At 45.2% G+C, this 16,067-nt stretch overlaps 2 protein-coding genes across 2 annotated transcripts; both read right to left on the bottom strand.

The window, feature by feature from the left end:
• Positions 1-2,665: 2,665 nt before the first annotated feature.
• On the bottom strand, positions 2,666-7,233 carry chrna3 (cholinergic receptor, nicotinic, alpha 3). The gene is made up of 6 exons (XM_037485622.2): positions 7,150-7,233; positions 6,678-6,817; positions 5,063-5,107; positions 4,535-4,644; positions 3,202-4,414; positions 2,666-3,102 (listed from the first exon to the last, which is right to left on the bottom strand). The coding sequence occupies exons 1-6, from the start codon at positions 7,193-7,195 to the stop codon at positions 2,974-2,976; spliced, it is 1,683 nt and encodes a 560-aa protein (XP_037341519.2). The 5' UTR covers positions 7,196-7,233; the 3' UTR covers positions 2,666-2,973.
• A 1,763-nt stretch (positions 7,234-8,996) lies between these two features.
• On the bottom strand, positions 8,997-14,972 carry chrnb4 (cholinergic receptor, nicotinic, beta 4 (neuronal)). The gene is made up of 6 exons (XM_037481286.2): positions 14,632-14,972; positions 12,337-12,482; positions 11,363-11,407; positions 11,027-11,136; positions 9,886-10,942; positions 8,997-9,781 (listed from the first exon to the last, which is right to left on the bottom strand). The coding sequence occupies exons 1-6, from the start codon at positions 14,678-14,680 to the stop codon at positions 9,617-9,619; spliced, it is 1,572 nt and encodes a 523-aa protein (XP_037337183.2). The 5' UTR covers positions 14,681-14,972; the 3' UTR covers positions 8,997-9,616.
• Between the last annotated feature and the right edge of the window lie 1,095 nt (positions 14,973-16,067).

The raw sequence follows: 16,067 nt of genomic DNA, 5'->3' as shown, positions 1-16,067 counted from the left end.
TAAAATGTTTTTGTGGCTTTGCTTTCTTTTCGTAGCCGGAACGAAAAATATTCACTGACATCTTTCCCAGGCTCCTTCGTTCTGTAACTTCACTTTGGCAGATCTGGGGCCCTCCTGCAGATCAGACACACACCGGTTCTCAGTGAGCTTTAATTACATTCATTAGCCAGGGGTTTCTTATCAGATGTGATCGAGAGCTGGTATCAGTCTGTGCTTCCCTGCCAGCATTCAATTAAATATGGGCTGGATGTTCTTGTAATCACAGAGCCTGCCATCTGCTCAGAGTGTTTGTTGTGGAACATGAATCAGACAGGGACTATACTGAGAGTTATGGTACATGGAGGAGGCTGTGTTTTTGGCAGCTAAGTTTAATCCATTTGATCTATAAGTACCTTTAAGTATGTGTGAATTTGACCAAAACTCTCAACACCGTCAGACCTGTGAGGGAAGCACTGGGGAACTAAGAAAAAAGGAAAGAGGGTTCAAAGAAGAAAAGAGAGGAATCCCAAAAACTCTGTCATCACTCGCCCTCCATGTTGATTGTGATCCGACAAGCAGAGTAAGCTCCTAGAGGGCACGCAGGATGTGGAACGGAATAAAAAGCAAAGACTCTGAATATTAATGGAAAATTACATCTCCATCCTACAGGAGCTTTGTTAATGTCTGCAGTCCTGGTAATTGAGAGAAACCGGATATAACAGATGTCCACCCAATGCCTTTGTATAGTATGTTTTTAATAGGGCTGTCAAATGATTAAAAATTTAAATCAAATTAATCAGGATTTTCATTGGATTAATCATGATTAATCACACCTGAATCCTAACCATTTTTTCTTTCTGAAATGCATACTAAAGATAAATAACAGGACACAGATACATAATTATCATTATTATTATCATAATTATTATTTTTTACATAAATACATGTTATTGATATTTGACTTGGTTTAATTCATTCCAGAAAATAATCAAATCAATGTTATTTGATAAGTTACAGACTGATTTCCCTGCATGGCTCTAGAAGGGTCTCCAGCCTCTGCAGTTTATCCCACTCTGGTGCGGTCGGCAAAACGAGTTTGTGCTCCTGATGGTCAAGGGCTGCGATGACCAGACATGACCAGACATGTCAACTCTCCCGAATTTCAAAGCCCCTCCTGAAAATCTCCCGGACCGACCTTTCTCCCGATTTCCACCCGAACAACAACATTGCTGCACCACCCGTCACTGGGCGCGCCGTTTCAGACCGAACAATAATAAAGGTTACACCTTGAAGTCGAGCGCGACTGGCGCTGCTAAGACAACCGCTAGCACCCCACCTCCCCCCCATGTCAGTGTGAAATATTCCCATACCTGTGAGGATTTAGGTCGCATTGGTTTCTCTTCCTCCGCATGTTTCAGAACAGTATTACGGGTCTCTCCGATGGTCGTTCCTCTACCTCAGCGCTGCTCTTTTTTATTTATTTTTCTTAGCAATGCTCTGCTGGGCGGAGCTTTTTTTCTTCTCTGTTCTGCTGCGCGAGAACCGGTGAGGGGGGGGGGGGGACGGGTCTCTGGCGCAAACGACTTGCTGAACCTGACGGCCTGACATATGCCTGCAGGTGGCAGTAATGTGTTGTATAGGATGAAGTGCATTCCCTAGAGCAGGGGTGTCAAACTAATTTCAGGTTCGGGCCAGATACTGCCCACTTCGAACGAACGCGGGCCACTGACGGTACGGGTGACGGGGGGAGGGAGGGGGGGTGTGGCGCTGCCGATCCGACCAGCGATCGGTACGGCCGACAGTTCACTGACTGGCGGTGACGGCTAACGCACTCCGGCGGCGGACCGCACTGGACGCCCCGGCGGGCCGTATGTGGCCCGCGGGCCGAGAGTTTGACATATGTGCCCTAGAGGAAGGGGTATTTTCCGGACCTGAATAATTTGTCACACTGCGCATGCGTGAAATGTGTTTGAACGTAATGTGACGTAATTAACAACAAACAACTTATTAACGTCGTTAACGCGCTATTTTTGACAGCCCTAGTTTTTAATATTTATTTACAGAAGTACTTGGTTTAGTCAGAACTAAAATGTGTTTGTACATGCTTTTCTATTGGATAGGTATCAAGAAATGATACCTATCCAATTTTCTGAAGTAAAAACAATTGAATAGAACATAATATTTTCAACTGGGAATGTGTGACAACAAAGACGATGTCAAAATGAGCTACATGTGATTGTAGTACCGAATCATTGCCACATGGTGGCACTCTTTGAACACAGTCCATGAAACATGAAAAGAAATGTTAAAACAATGCCAAATATGGATTTGACATTTAAAGAAGAAATTCCCGAGCTTCCTGGTGACACAATGGTTGCATTTGAATGTATACATACCATCATACTTAATTTGAATTTAGGTGCTTCAAGTTCACAAAATCTAATTGGTTACCCCTTGAAATGATTGACACTACAACAGTGTGGCCTCGGCATTAATGATTATTTTCATAAAAGGGGACAAGTGTGCAGACGTCCTGGCAAAGAAACAAACATCTCAACAGCCGCACACAAAGTTGCTGACCAGCAGGTGATGACGATTTGAGTTGATAACTGCTTCTCCAACAAATGGTTGCTATTGTCTTTCACACTTACAGAATTTAAATGTTGCCTAAAGCAGAGAAAATGAGAATGATTCACTATTTATTTATTTCCTAGCATTGTCGATTGCTACAAATCGCTGCAAAACTAGTTTGAAAACAATTAAATGACCAAACTTTGTTGTCTTTGACATCATTTAACAGTGTCCTCTGCATTGGGGAGCTTTTAACCAGTTCTTCAAACAAAAAGAATATCTATCAAAAACATTCATCTAAACGTTTCCTCCTTGACTTTGAGTCAGCTCAGTATTTCCTCTCTCTGTGACGAGTCTTATGAATAATAACTGCTGTGCAGTATTGAAATAGTAATATTGAATTATTTGCTTTATCAAACTTATTTAGACGTCATCCCAAAGTAATAAAGGCTGGAGGAAGAGGCCAGCTGTTCCCAGGATGCACACAAGGACAAAGACCCAGAGGAAGATTCTGTCGATAACCATGGCAACGTACTTCCAGTCATCCTGAACCTGTGAGAGGATCAAATTAAAAAAAAGATTTTCAATGATGTGGTGACATTGTCAAAATAGCTTCCCTCTAAAGGTTTTTGTAGGATTGTGAGCACTCACCTCCTTTGCCTCATTCTGGAGTCTCATATTCTCTGCTATGTACTTGACACTTTCGATGGCCTCCTGGACCGCGGGGGACAGCGGCAACACGGACATTGTCCCTGCCGCCACGGACTCGGCGCTGGAGCACTGACTCCCCCCGCCGACCCCGACGGCACTGCCCCCGCTCAGCGCCCCCAGGCTGCCCAGTGCCCCGCTGCCCTCCCCCGAGTCTGCCGGCAGTTTGCCGGATCTCTGGCGCCAGCAGCAGTCGCAGTGGGCCTCGCAGGACAGGAGCGCTGAGCCGGCACCTTTGGCCGGGTCTCCACTTATGTTATTGAGGTCGGAGAGCTGCGCGTTGTTAAAAAGCTGCTGGCGGCGCGTCAGGGTGGAAACCACGCTGGAGGGCGGGGCCTGAGGCCTGCGCTGCTTCTGCAAAGTACCTGACGGGTGAGCGGCGCAGGGCCTGGAGTGCGTCGTCTGGGAATCGCCGACCGCCGCCGCCGCCCCCAGCGCCTTGTCCGCGTCCGTCTCCGGCCTCGTCATAAACATCACCCGGGGCAGCAGCCCCAGGAACACAGTCCGCACCCAGCGGGGCATGGTGTGGGTCTTGGGCGTGCGGTAGTGGACGTTCAACACGAAAACGGTGATCACGATGGAGAGGGTGACGAAAATCATGGTGAAGAGGAGGTACTCGCCGATCAGGGGGATGACTAGCGAGGTGGAGGGGATGGTCTCTGTTATGACGAGGAGGAAGACCGTTAAAGACAGGAGAACGGAGATGCACAGAGTGATTTTCTCCCCGCAGTCAGACGGCAGGTAGAAGACAAGCACGGTGAGGAAGGAGATGAGGAGGCAAGGGATGATCATGTTGATGGTGTAGAAGAGTGGCAGACGGCGGATGTACAAGGAGTAAGTAATATCCGTGTAGATCTCCTCGCAGCAGTTGTACTTAATGTCATGTTTGTAGCCAGGGGCGTCAATGATCGTCCATTCGCCACTTTCCCAGAAGTCCTTGAGGTTGATGGTTGAGCCAATGAGCACCAGGTCGATTTTGGCCTTGTCGTAGGTCCAGGAGCCGAACTTCATCGTACAGTTTTGGTAGTCGAAGGGGAAGTAAGTTACGTCTATCTTGCATGAGCTCTTGAATATGGCAGGAGGGATCCAAGTAACATCACCATTGAAACGGAGGAGGGCCTTCGTTTTGTCATCTACCTGAAAATCTCCCACTGCACTGTAGAGAGAGAGAGAGGGAGAGAGAGGAAGGAAAGAGTGAGAGAATAAAGGAGGAAGGTTGGAGACATTCAATGGAGATTTTGTGCCAAGTTTTTGGAATTTTCAATGTAACACTGACTTGTTGTAGAGCACTATGTCTGGTTTCCATATCCTGTTGGATGGCACTCGGATAAAATCGACGCCTCCAAAATCCTTTGGATTCCATCTAAGTTTGTAATCATTCCAGATCTGAAATGAACAAAAAGATATTCGTTCACATTAAAAGCAAGTCAGAAAGTAAATTGGTGAAACAAAAAGATCCAATAAGACATTTGATCCAATGAAGGTCATAAAAACTCGTTACGAGGGATGAATAAAGGTCTGTACCAAATGTAAAGCTATGGCATCCAATGGTTCCATCACACATTTCACTCAATAATACACGAAAATATTGCTTTTGAGGTGTTGTTAGAGGAAATGATTAAGATAAATCCAATCGGTAATATTAGTGTCGGTGTAAAATAACTAGAATGATCAATGTGCCTTCTTCCAGGAATAATTCAACATGTCAGTCAAGCCCCGAATAATCGTCTATGACAGATGGCCGGATCCAAACTTGATGTCCTTACTCAAGGTCCATTTGCCTGGTCATTGAACATAAACTTACATGTCTCAGCCACAGATTTGTCTCCATGATTTGATTGACTTCATCCTGAAAACGGAGCAGAATTGACAATGAAGACATTCACGCAAAGACAAAACAATACATGCTAGCATCTTAAAGTAAAAAAAGAAAAAAATACGCCACAGGCAATCATCGCACAATTCACCAGTGAGGATTGCTATTGAAATGTGCTTTTTTGCGTTAGAGACAGTAAAATGAGAAGATCAATGACGCTCTCATGTCTGTGCACTAGTTATGAAGCATAGACTAGTTAGCTTAGTTTAGCATGAATACAGCTAGCCTGTCGTATCCATTCCTTTTTACTCTTGGGTTGTTAATGGAATAAATAAATAATATAGACTAACATGTTCAATTAATGAGCTTTATAAGGAGCTGGGGGGTGGATTTTGATATCTTTGGCATAAACAAGACTTTGCCATTACCCCGTGTTGAGTGTTTAAGCTATGCTAAGCTAAGAGAAATGTCGTTTTGCTCTAACTGTATGTTTAATTGACGGACAGACGTGTGGACGGACACAATCTTAGATGGTTTCGAGATGAAGACTAATCCAGCTGGGTCTGTTTGAGCTCATTGGGCTCAGTCATACCTGACTGACCAATACCACCTGAATCTCTGACATGAGCACCAGGTGTGCGCAAATCACAGCGATACATCAGCTAGGGGAGCCCCGCAAGCCTTCCACATCAACTGAGTTAAAGAGAATATGACGAAATATACTTCATCTCTTTGACGGATCTAGATCGGGAAAGGTCTCTGATATTAACATAGCTCTTGAAATAAAGCGACAGTAACCGGATTGTCTGTGGGCAATAGGCAAAGGAAAACAGATTTAGCTGGCCCACAATGTGTTAGACCCCATAACGTTCATACAAGCTGTCCAGAACAAATGTTATGTTTGGGCTACTATTGCATCCTTAGTGACTTATATTATAAGTTGATCACACTTTTTGTTTAAAATGACATGTTAGATAGTTTAACATTTCGGGGAACACATGGTATCTCTATTCTAAACTAAGCTTGACATCCTTGCTGTCATGTCGTTTTTTCATTACCGTATTTCTAAAGCTAATAATTCTTGTTGAGATGATTTTGTTTAGCTGCTTGAAATAATGGAGGTGATGAGCACACAAGTAGAGAAACTAATGTGATAGAGAACAATATCAAGTCTGTCCTCCCTCACCAACAAAAGGCTGTCCGAGTCAACAGGATCTATAGTGGAATGCAGCTAGGTGCTCCTCTGAAGTGGCAGTGATTGAGTGATAGAGAGAGAGCCTTAACTGAGAGCTATTTAAGACAGCTGACATTTCCCATCCCGTCTTGGCCAGACAAGCAGACCCTTTCCCTTCTAATTCTAATCCGGAGAACACCGCTCACAGGCCGGACTGTCATCTCATTTGTCCCCTTCTCTAAAACGTATTTGCCCAAAGACCAATAATTATCAACCCACACACTAATACCCTCTACCTGTAATGCTGTCTAAATGATTACTTGTTTTGGGGTTTTTTTTCCACTCCCGTCATTAAGTTGAGGGATGTAAGTAGGACTGTTGTGATGTAGCAGCCCTTAACTCACAGGTGCATTAAAGGTGAGCACTTACCACTTTGACCAGCTGGGACATGGACACCTCGAACTGCACAACCACTGGGTCGGTCACATTTTCCACCGGTCGTATGTACTGGTTGTAGCTGGAGAATATCACAGAGAAGAGCTTGTGCTCTGCGTCTGAACAGGAGCACCCTGAAAAAGAGCAGATTGTTTAAAAGGTGATTTTTTTTTTTCGAAGTCAGAGTGTTACTTTCAATCATGCTGTTAGTCTGATTTATTTTCAGTGTAAAGCATCATTATTTGCACTAAAATACATGCATTTCTTAATTAACAACAGCCCCAAGTCATAAGGTATTACTTACAGAAATGTTAAATATATGCTAAATATAGGATATGAACATACACGCATGGGGCTATTTCAAAATACCTATTTTAAATAGGTAATTCTGTTCAAATAGCCTCCATAAAATGTGTATTGTTAAAGCAACATGGAGGACGTGTTAAAGTAGAAGCGTGTTACTCACGTCGAAGAAGAAACAGGAGCCCAACGAAGACGAACGTGGCCTCCATCCTGTTTTGAGAGGACGGGTTGAAGTTGTGTTGTTGGGTCAGCGGTCCAGGAGGAAACGAGTGTGGAGAGAGAGCGCGCGTCCGTTGTTCCGGAGGAGCGCAGAGAGTGCACGCGGCCACGGAGGCGCGCTGCGCTGCAAACAAGAAGAGGAGCGCAACCCCACAGCGGGCTGATGTGATAAGGAACAAAAAAAAAATGGTGAGGGGTGCAGTTTTCTTTTTTCAGCCTCGCATCTGCAACACATCATTTGTTTTGACTCAGTTTGCCACCAAACGATGTGTCTGTACGGGTTTGTCTTTAAATATTATAATAATAAATAAATAAATAACCGATTGTAAACGCACTTTGTTTGAGAGAGGAACACACATATTGAGTGATCCTGAAATAGAAATATAATTTTCTGCCAAAGTTAGTGATTATTTATATATATTCATATTGCATATATTTGGTTTTTGGTTTTATTAGAAAAAAAGAGGATGTCACATGATGAAAGATTGGGGGCTGTTACTGTCAATCTGATCATTTCCATCAGTCTATATGAAGCTGAGATTTTGAGTGTGAAACTATTAATAAACATCACTTAGAAACTACATATGAACATAGCTCATATAAATTTATTTATCTACTTAATCTTTATTTGATTTGATAATCAGTTGTTGACTATACGTAAATACAACTTTTCTGGGCTATCAAGTTTATGGGACTGGAAAAGACAAAGCCTCATTGAATTTTAATGGAATACCCTCAGCATAATTTATTGGCAGCAATAAAAAACAATATTGTTAAGAAGGTTTTCTTTAGTGAAGACAAAGAACCTTCTAGAAACCATGTGAAATAAGTGTGTGCACTTCTCCACACTGACTCATTCAAAGCCTGCTCAAATCCTTTGAGCGGGGCAAGGGGAAAATAAGCACTCCCATATTCAACGAGTGGAACATATTATTTTGATTGAACCGTTACATTTTTGATGATTACATCATGGTAGAGCTTTGTTCCGACCTAACTAATGATTACTAATGTGGCAGGGCAATTCTCAAGGACAATGCTGCCATGCATAACTTATCGGAGACTAATGACAAAAAGCTGCTGACGTGATTTATGGGACTTTTCATCGATTGTTGAATGACTACCCCTCCAGCTTTGTTTGATTTGAAACTCATGAAAAATCGTCGATGCATATGTTGTAGCACCAGTGTCTCTCTTTACTAAAGACGGAAGCCAACAGGTGAAGGAGGATGCTCTCGAAAGCTGTAGCGAGACATGAAGGTAAAACATTAGCGGTGACGTGGATCGCTGTTTCTTGATTTCAACGAGGGTCTCACAAAAGAACCGAGTCTGCAGAATCTGTAACGAGCCCACTCAGCACAGTTTATTGAGCAGTAAATGTCAGTGTGGGTTCAGTTCACTGTGTGCTTGTGCATTTTCTTAGATGTGTTTGTGCCTGGATATGCCGGTCCTTACAAATGAGAAATTAGCAGAGGTTAACTCCGGGCATAAAGACACAAACGAAACAAGTAAACTTTGTTTAAACCATTGTACACAATGGTTCTTCAGCCAGACACTTCTTCAGAAGTGTCTGGCTGAAGGGTATTTGGCAGTGTGCCTCAAACAGGCAAGATCCCCCCACATCTCCATAGGTTTTTGTTGCATCAACATTATGTCTTGCCAGTTCACACATTAACATTTAAAGCGAACAGCCGTCTTATCCTTGTGATGAAATGTTCTAACTGGCACATCATCAATGAATGTATTGGCTCTGAGGACGGACAACAAGGATTAACGAAGCACTTACCCTGACAAATCGGAGACTTTATTGGGGAATTCATTCATTTGATGAAGATGAGAGAGGGCATTATTCATTCTTTAATCACACATCACATTTCTGATGAAATGGCATTGGTACTTACATAGATAAGGGCTTAAACAACAATCCGACAGCATGTTACTCTGACTCAGACATATTATATTTCTGCAAAGGTTCAGCATACTTAAGTGCAGTGAAAGCTATATTCAGTCCGGTTCTGGAGCTGTCCTTTGTAGACATGGGAGATGAGCTCAGTGCAATGACCCCTACTTACCTCCACTGCAGATGTACCACTTCCTCAAAGGATTTGGTGCTGATGATGGTTATATTGCTATTGGCCATGTGGTTTTTAATAATTTGGTGACATTTGATCGATACATACAGCAATTCGGTCTTTACCATGATATATAAAATGAGCCTCTTTTGGCACTTTTTTGCCTGGTTTATCCCTCTCAGATGCTTTATTTTTTAGGTTTGGCATAGACGACAATGCTGTCCCTGCTTTTTCATCCCACCAAAACAGTTCTACAGGAAAACTTTGCACCTACTGCAGCCCTCCAGGTGCACCTGAAAAAAACAGGAAACCCCCAAAATTGCAGCGGTTTCTTCGTACTCATCATATGCGAGGAGTCTCTGAGTTGGGTTGCTGGTTGGGAACAATCTGAGTCTGGAAGACTGGCTGAAGAAATAAGCCCAGCGTGCCCACCACACACACTATCACAAAGATCCACAAGAACATCCGATCCACCACCATGGCCACGTACTTCCAGTCCTCTATCACCTGCAAATATAGAGAAACAACAATTAAACTCACTCAGTGCTTGCACATGCAAACTGTCATCTCTGTTTACACGCTTTAGTGTTTGGGTAAATGCGGATACATACACTCTGATCATCATCGTCGCCCATCATGTGCTCGGCCACAAAGCGCACCCCGTTCACAGCCTCCTGGACATCAGCAGCCCAATCTGAGCTGGTGCTCTGCTTGAGGTCCGGGGTGGAGGCGAAACCACCGGGGATGTAATCGGTGGAGCGCAAGGCCCCCGTCCTGTTGGAGTGGCCGAAGCCCAGCGGCGGCGCTACATTCTGTCCCCGCGCGGAGAAAGCGGGATTGGAAGACTGCAGAGCAGAAGGCGACAAGATGAAACCCGCTTTGGCCGCGTCTGGCGGCTGGTAACCCGAGCTCACAATGGCCCTCGTTGCCCTCAAACACCGCTGTCGGCGGAGTCTCTGGCTCGCGGTGTTATTCTGAGGGCGCCTCATGAAGAGCAAGGCAGGCAGTTTGACGAGAAACACCAGCTTGACCCAGGCAGGCATGGTGTGGGTGCTCGGGGAGCGGTGGTGAACGTTGAGCACGCACACACTGGTGATGATGGAGAAGGTCACGAGCACCATGGTGAACATCAGGTACTTGCCGATCAGCGGCACGTCCAGCGAGGTGGGGGGGACGATCTTTGAGATCAAAAGCAAGAACACGGTGAGAGCCAAGAGCACGGAGATGCAGAGGGTCATCTTCTCCCCGCAGTCGGACGGCAAGTAGAAGACCAGAATGGCCAGGGAGGTGATCAGAACACAGGGGATGATGAGGTTTATGGTGTAGAAAAGGGGCTTCCTTTTGATGATGAAGTCATACGTGAGGTCCACGTAGGTGGGATCCAGGGGGTTGACCGTCCGTCTGCCCGGCAGCGCCAGGATGTCCCACTCCCCACTGGGTGTGAAATCATCCATGCTCGCCACCTCGGACTTCAGGATCAGGTCGATCTCCGTGTGGTCGTACGTCCAAGAGCGGAACTTGAGGGTGCAGTTCTGCTGGTCGAAGGGGAAATGCTTGACCTCGATCTTACAGGCGCTTTTGTAGATGGCGGGAGGGAGCCAGTTGATGCTGCCATTGAAAATGACGATGGCATTGGTGAAGACCGTCACCTCATAGGTACCATCGGCACTATGGGAACAGGGAGAAGAGAGAGATAGATGTAGAACTTAAAGGGTTTCAAGCTCACTTTAGCCTTGATTCAGTGATGCTTACTTGTTGTACAGGACGATGTCTGGGAGCCAGATGTGTCTGGAAGGGATGCGCAGCTTGTCTATGCCTTCGTATTTCGCCGGGTCCCACGATAACCTGTAATCCACCCAGTGCTGTAGAGACGGAGGGAGAGAGCTGGCTGTCACGAACCGACTTGCAAACACCCACTCAAGACTCAAATGACATGCTTCATTATCAGTTAAATATGTCTGGAGCTGAATTTCAGAGGCAGTTTGTTCCAGGGGGAAGAACGGATATGGTTAAATTCAAGTTCGAAGGGAAGGACATTGAACAAGACTGAGGCTGACTAAGACTACAGGTGAGCTTCTGCATACTTACCTGAGTGAGCCAGACATTTGTGGTCATGATCTGTTCCCTCTCATTCTGGAAAGGCAGAAGAAAAAAAAGAGTTTTTCATTTTTATTCGCAAATATAGTAGAAATGTACTCTGCACATCAGCAACATGACCATGAACACTGTATTATAAGAATAAATGCCACCTTTTATGTGGGTGCTACTTGAGATACATAGGCCTGTGAGAGATGGCAGCACTATATTATCAAAGAAATTATTCACAAAATATTTTGACCAACCCCCCTGTTTGTTATCTCTCTCATTGTCTCAATCAGCTATAAACCAGCCAACCTTTCAGCTGGTTTCATTCAAAGCGAATCAGGGCCGAGAGGAGACGCTGTGGTTCTTGCTGGCGTGGGTTTTTTTTTTTGCACTCAGGATGAATCGCTAACTCAACAGCACGCCGTCAGCCGAGCAAGCGTTATCAGAACATGGAGACAGACCCTGTTGTAACACTCAAACGCATTTAAATCCTCCCCTGTTGCCTGATTGCGCGTTAGGATGGTTGTCGATGGCATTGTCATCACACTGCATCCAATGGAGGGATGTTCGGGTGCCAATTATATTAAGGGGTACAATGAAAACTCATCAAGCCCGAGCCTGTGATTCCTGCTGCCTCGGTCCGCGGGGGGATGGAGCCTCTACTGTAAATCACTGCGGCTAAAACAGCTTTATGGCCTCTTTTAACCCAATGTGCTGAAATTTCAATCTGAACATGGCGGGGGCAGAATATCAAGGGCTGGCCACATCCATCCGTTTAGAGTGATGGTCCTGCTGCTCAGGCCGGTTGATAACGAACAGCTTTGTGGCTTTTGCTGTGTCTTTTCCATTGTCCTCTGTCTCTCACTCTCGCTTTTCTTTTTTGTGTCTCCTCCGTTGTCTCCACAGCACGGATTCTCTCCGACATGAACAAACACAACCATATATCTATGGTGGGCAGGAGTATTTGGTTCCCTCACCACACTGATGAGCTGAGCCAGAGACACTTGCAGCTTGACCGGGACTCTCTCCGTCCGGTTGACAGCCGGGCGGATGAGCGGATTGTAGCGATCCTTCCCCAGCAACCAGTTCATGAGACGCTCCTCTGATTCGGCACAGCGGCTACCTGGCGATACATTGTCGTTACATAGTTTGAATGCACTGGTAGTGTATTCACGCCCACAATATCAGTATCATGACCTTTTAGAAAACCTTTAGAAAATGGGTTTTCCATGGAGAGATATGCTCAGGCAATTTAAAGCTTCTTGTTTTCATAGAGTCACACAGGTTGTTGTTTAAAACCAATACGGCCAGTTTTTAGAGTGAACTTTTGTTTCAAATATATTTTATTTATTGAGGATGGAGTTGTCTGGAAACAATCAGGAAGGAGCTCCAAAGTCCAGAAATGAGTTTCTTAAAGTTAACTTTTGTTTATTGGGTTCTTAGTTAAATATTTTGCTCTAGAATATAAAATACAAACTGAATATTATAATATACTAGTCTGCATGTGCAGGTATACCCTCTCTAACTGCATTTCTGCTAAGACCCCCAAACACAAAGTGAACAAATCTGTTCAGCAAAATACTATTCTCAACTGTGTCTCTTGATAAACTCTCTCTTAATAAAAACTGCATGTATTAAGGGAAACAGCATGGGGCAATTAAGAAATACAGGGATGGCTCTGCGGTGCAATTTCAATTACAATGTAATGAAATGAAGACCCCAAAGTAATTTCCAAATAATTACACTTGGGCAGAGGGCAGATATTTTCACATCATGTTAAAAATTCTACTTTTGCCTTATCCGAACCAATGGATGCATCATTTCAAGTGTGAATGAGCAACACATAACAACACTTCGACTCTACCTCCTTCCCTCCATCCTGAAAAATGAAGCCAATGTCGGAGGTAAAGACAGGCCTGATTGAAACAAACTGCTGATCAGTGCTTCTCATTTGGTGCAAAGTGGATACATGTAGCACAGCCTCCTCCATTTGCTTTACATCCAGCGTGTTATTAATGCCCCCATCGTCTGGAGTAGCTGAGTCGGCGCACTCTTGGGAAACACTCAAACACCCGTGAAGCACACAACACCCTTACTGATGGGCCTGAAAAAAAAACGTAATCGCCACCATCGTCAATATTCAGCAGAGGGATAGCCTTAGAGAATCAGCTGGCGCCCCCAGTGACCCTCCACACCAGCTCCGATGCTTCTCTTCTTGCTCGGCGTCAAACTGCGTGTGCCGCTATCACAGACCCACAGACTCCCGGAGCCTCGCGGGGCGTGGCAGGCAGTGGAGCCTCGGCCCCACGGGTCACCGCACGCTGCCATCACTGTGCTTCGGCTGCAGCCCCACGCAACAGCCACGGCACCCTTTGACGGATGGGTGTGCTGTCAAATCCCTGAGGGACAATGTGTCAAACAAGCATTGCCTTCCCAAGAGACGAGGGCCACTGGCAGACCACCCAATCTTGGTATTATCTGACTGTGAACTGCGCTGGTTCGTGTGTGTGTGTGTGGGTCTAATTGTGTGTGTGTAAGTGTGCCGTGTAACGTGAACAGCGCCTAAAGTGTTAAAACACAGCATTAAAGCATTGGTAGTCAGCTGGTGTTGAGTTAATGAGGTCACTGGGTGCAAACTATCTACAAAAATGTCATTCAGTTAAAAGACCTAAGCATAATTAAGTTTGAATAAACCTAAACACGGGGCAAATGTTGAAAGAAACGTTTTACATACTATCACTAAGTGGCATAATAATTCGTATTAATAAAATCATCCGTCTTTTTCCTTCTCCTTCTTATATGTAGGGGAAAACAGTAGACGCACATGACACACAGGGGGGTTTAATCACTGAAATGTATCCACTGACTCATAACATACTCACACAGAGACACAATGTCAGGTATTGGTCAGGTGAACCCACTGTGTTGACATGAATAAGTGACGTTGAGGATGTCAAGAAGAGGATGTAAAGTTGCTGGAACCGATACTTGGATTGGTTTCGGTTCTGTGTGTTTACTTGTCTCTGGGTGTATATGGGGGGGCACGTTACTCATCAATCTTTACAAACTCAAACCTCCACACGAAGGCTGATTGAATTTGGTGAATCCAGGCCCCATTTTAACAACAGGCCACGCGTAACTTGGCAAAGTGTTCGCGTTTGAACAAAGTGGCCAAACGATCACAACCCTCGCGCGCGCACAAAGGCAAAACAAACACGACAGCGTTACGTCGGATGATCGGGTCACAAAAACGTAAAGAAAGACACACTTACAGTGAAGCACACAGAGGAAGTAAGCGAGAATGGAGAGAGTCCGAGTCATTTTTCCGGCACCATCTGATCCGCGGGAGCTGTCGGTGTGGAAGCCTCGGAGCCGCGGTGCGTAGCGCTCTCCCTCGCGGACATGCCGGGATCTGCGGGTTGGGGCCACTCCGACGAACACGGTGCCGATCGCCTCAACGAACAAATAGGAATTATTCGCCCAAATAGCGGTATCTGTTTATCTGTTGTTGTTTTTTTGGAGTGGTTGATTTGGAAATACGCCCCATAAAAAAAATTCCCAGAGTGTCCTGCCGGTGTCTTTACGCGCTGTCCACGCGCAGCAGGGTCGTCCCGCTGAGTCCTGCTGCGGGTCTGACTCCCGGCGGGGGGGTCGGCTACACGCTTTACCAGCAGGTATATCGGCCTGCACGCTGTTTTCGTGAATTGAGAGGGAAGCAAGGGGCGGGGGGTGGAGAGGGGGGGGGGTATGCATTTCCAAAACTTTTGTGCTTGGATAAGGTGAAAAGAGGGATAGAAGGAAGTGATAGTCGATGCAATTAATATTTATTTATCTGACCACATCCACCCGGCCCCCCCGCCATCCCTCGTAATCAGCAACTTTCCACTCTACAAAAAAACGTTTCATTCAATCATTTTCCCTGCCAAGAAGTGCTTATAAAATACTTTCTACACACTTAAAGTTGAATTTCAATACTTCTCCATGTAAATGTCTCGAACCCCAACGTGGTCCCACGTGAGCACGAGGCATTCCTAAATGTCATCAGACACCCCTCCTCGACGGGACCCAGCCCAGGCGTCAGAGATCCCGTCTGGGTCTAATTTCCCGTACACAAGCATTAGTTCCGGGGGACCGGCCGTTCATTTGCTGACTTGTCACTGCTTTGGCGAATGCAGTCAGGAGAGGACAATCAATTATTGCCTGGTCCCGGGTGTGAGATTTAGTGAGGTGAGGGCCAGCCGGACCAGGAGCAGTGCAACCTTAGCAAGGCAGATTTACAGGGGCCAAGCAGTTTAAAGCCTCATTATAATGGCCAGTAAAGGACCTGTATCCGTCATGGAGAGTGGCCCCGGGGATCTGCCTTGGGCTGTAAATTCAAACTCCAAATACTTCTATTATGGATTATTGAGAGCAGATCAATGGGGACTGATTAGGTTTTGAGCCTCATGTGTTGGGTCGAAGAGGATAGGCCCAGGGACATTGCCCCATGATAATAATGTTTAAACAGAAAATAAATGTTTTACATGTATTTAAAGCAACGTTGCATTTTTAATCTGCAGAAAGAAATAATTGGATCTAGAGTAGAAGGATGCTTCTGCTCTTTCATGAAATGCAGTCTGAACTAACTGAATTGCAATGGCATGACTGACAGAAATAAAAGCAGACATGACTTTCACTCTGATAGAATATATCTGGTTCAAGCTAATTT

Source organism: Pungitius pungitius, chromosome 4 (assembly GCF_949316345.1).
Source record: "Pungitius pungitius chromosome 4, fPunPun2.1, whole genome shotgun sequence".
NCBI classification, from domain to species: Eukaryota; Metazoa; Chordata; class Actinopteri; order Perciformes; family Gasterosteidae; genus Pungitius; species Pungitius pungitius.
The sequence above is the reverse complement of the archived record's forward strand: the minus strand, read 5'-3'. Positions and strand labels throughout refer to the sequence as shown.

Excerpts from the sequence above, each read along its gene's own strand:
- chrna3 (XM_037485622.2), bottom strand. The coding sequence starts at position 7,195 with ATGGAGGCCACGTTCGTCTTCGTTGGGCTCCTGTTTCTTCTTCGAC. Across the intron at positions 6,818-7,149 it reads GCTCCTGTTTCTTCTTCGAC|GGTGCTCCTGTTCAGACGCA; the intron begins GTGAGTAACACG and ends GCTCTTTTTCAG. Across the intron at positions 5,108-6,677 it reads TGTCCCAGCTGGTCAAAGTG|GATGAAGTCAATCAAATCAT; the intron begins GTAAGTGCTCAC and ends CTCCGTTTTCAG.
- chrnb4 (XM_037481286.2), bottom strand. The coding sequence starts at position 14,680 with ATGACTCGGACTCTCTCCATTCTCGCTTACTTCCTCTGTGTGCTTCAC. Across the intron at positions 12,483-14,631 it reads CTTCCTCTGTGTGCTTCACT|GTAGCCGCTGTGCCGAATCA; the intron begins GTAAGTGTGTCT and ends ATGTATCGCCAG. Across the intron at positions 11,408-12,336 it reads TGGCTCAGCTCATCAGTGTG|AATGAGAGGGAACAGATCAT; the intron begins GTGAGGGAACCA and ends CTGCCTTTCCAG.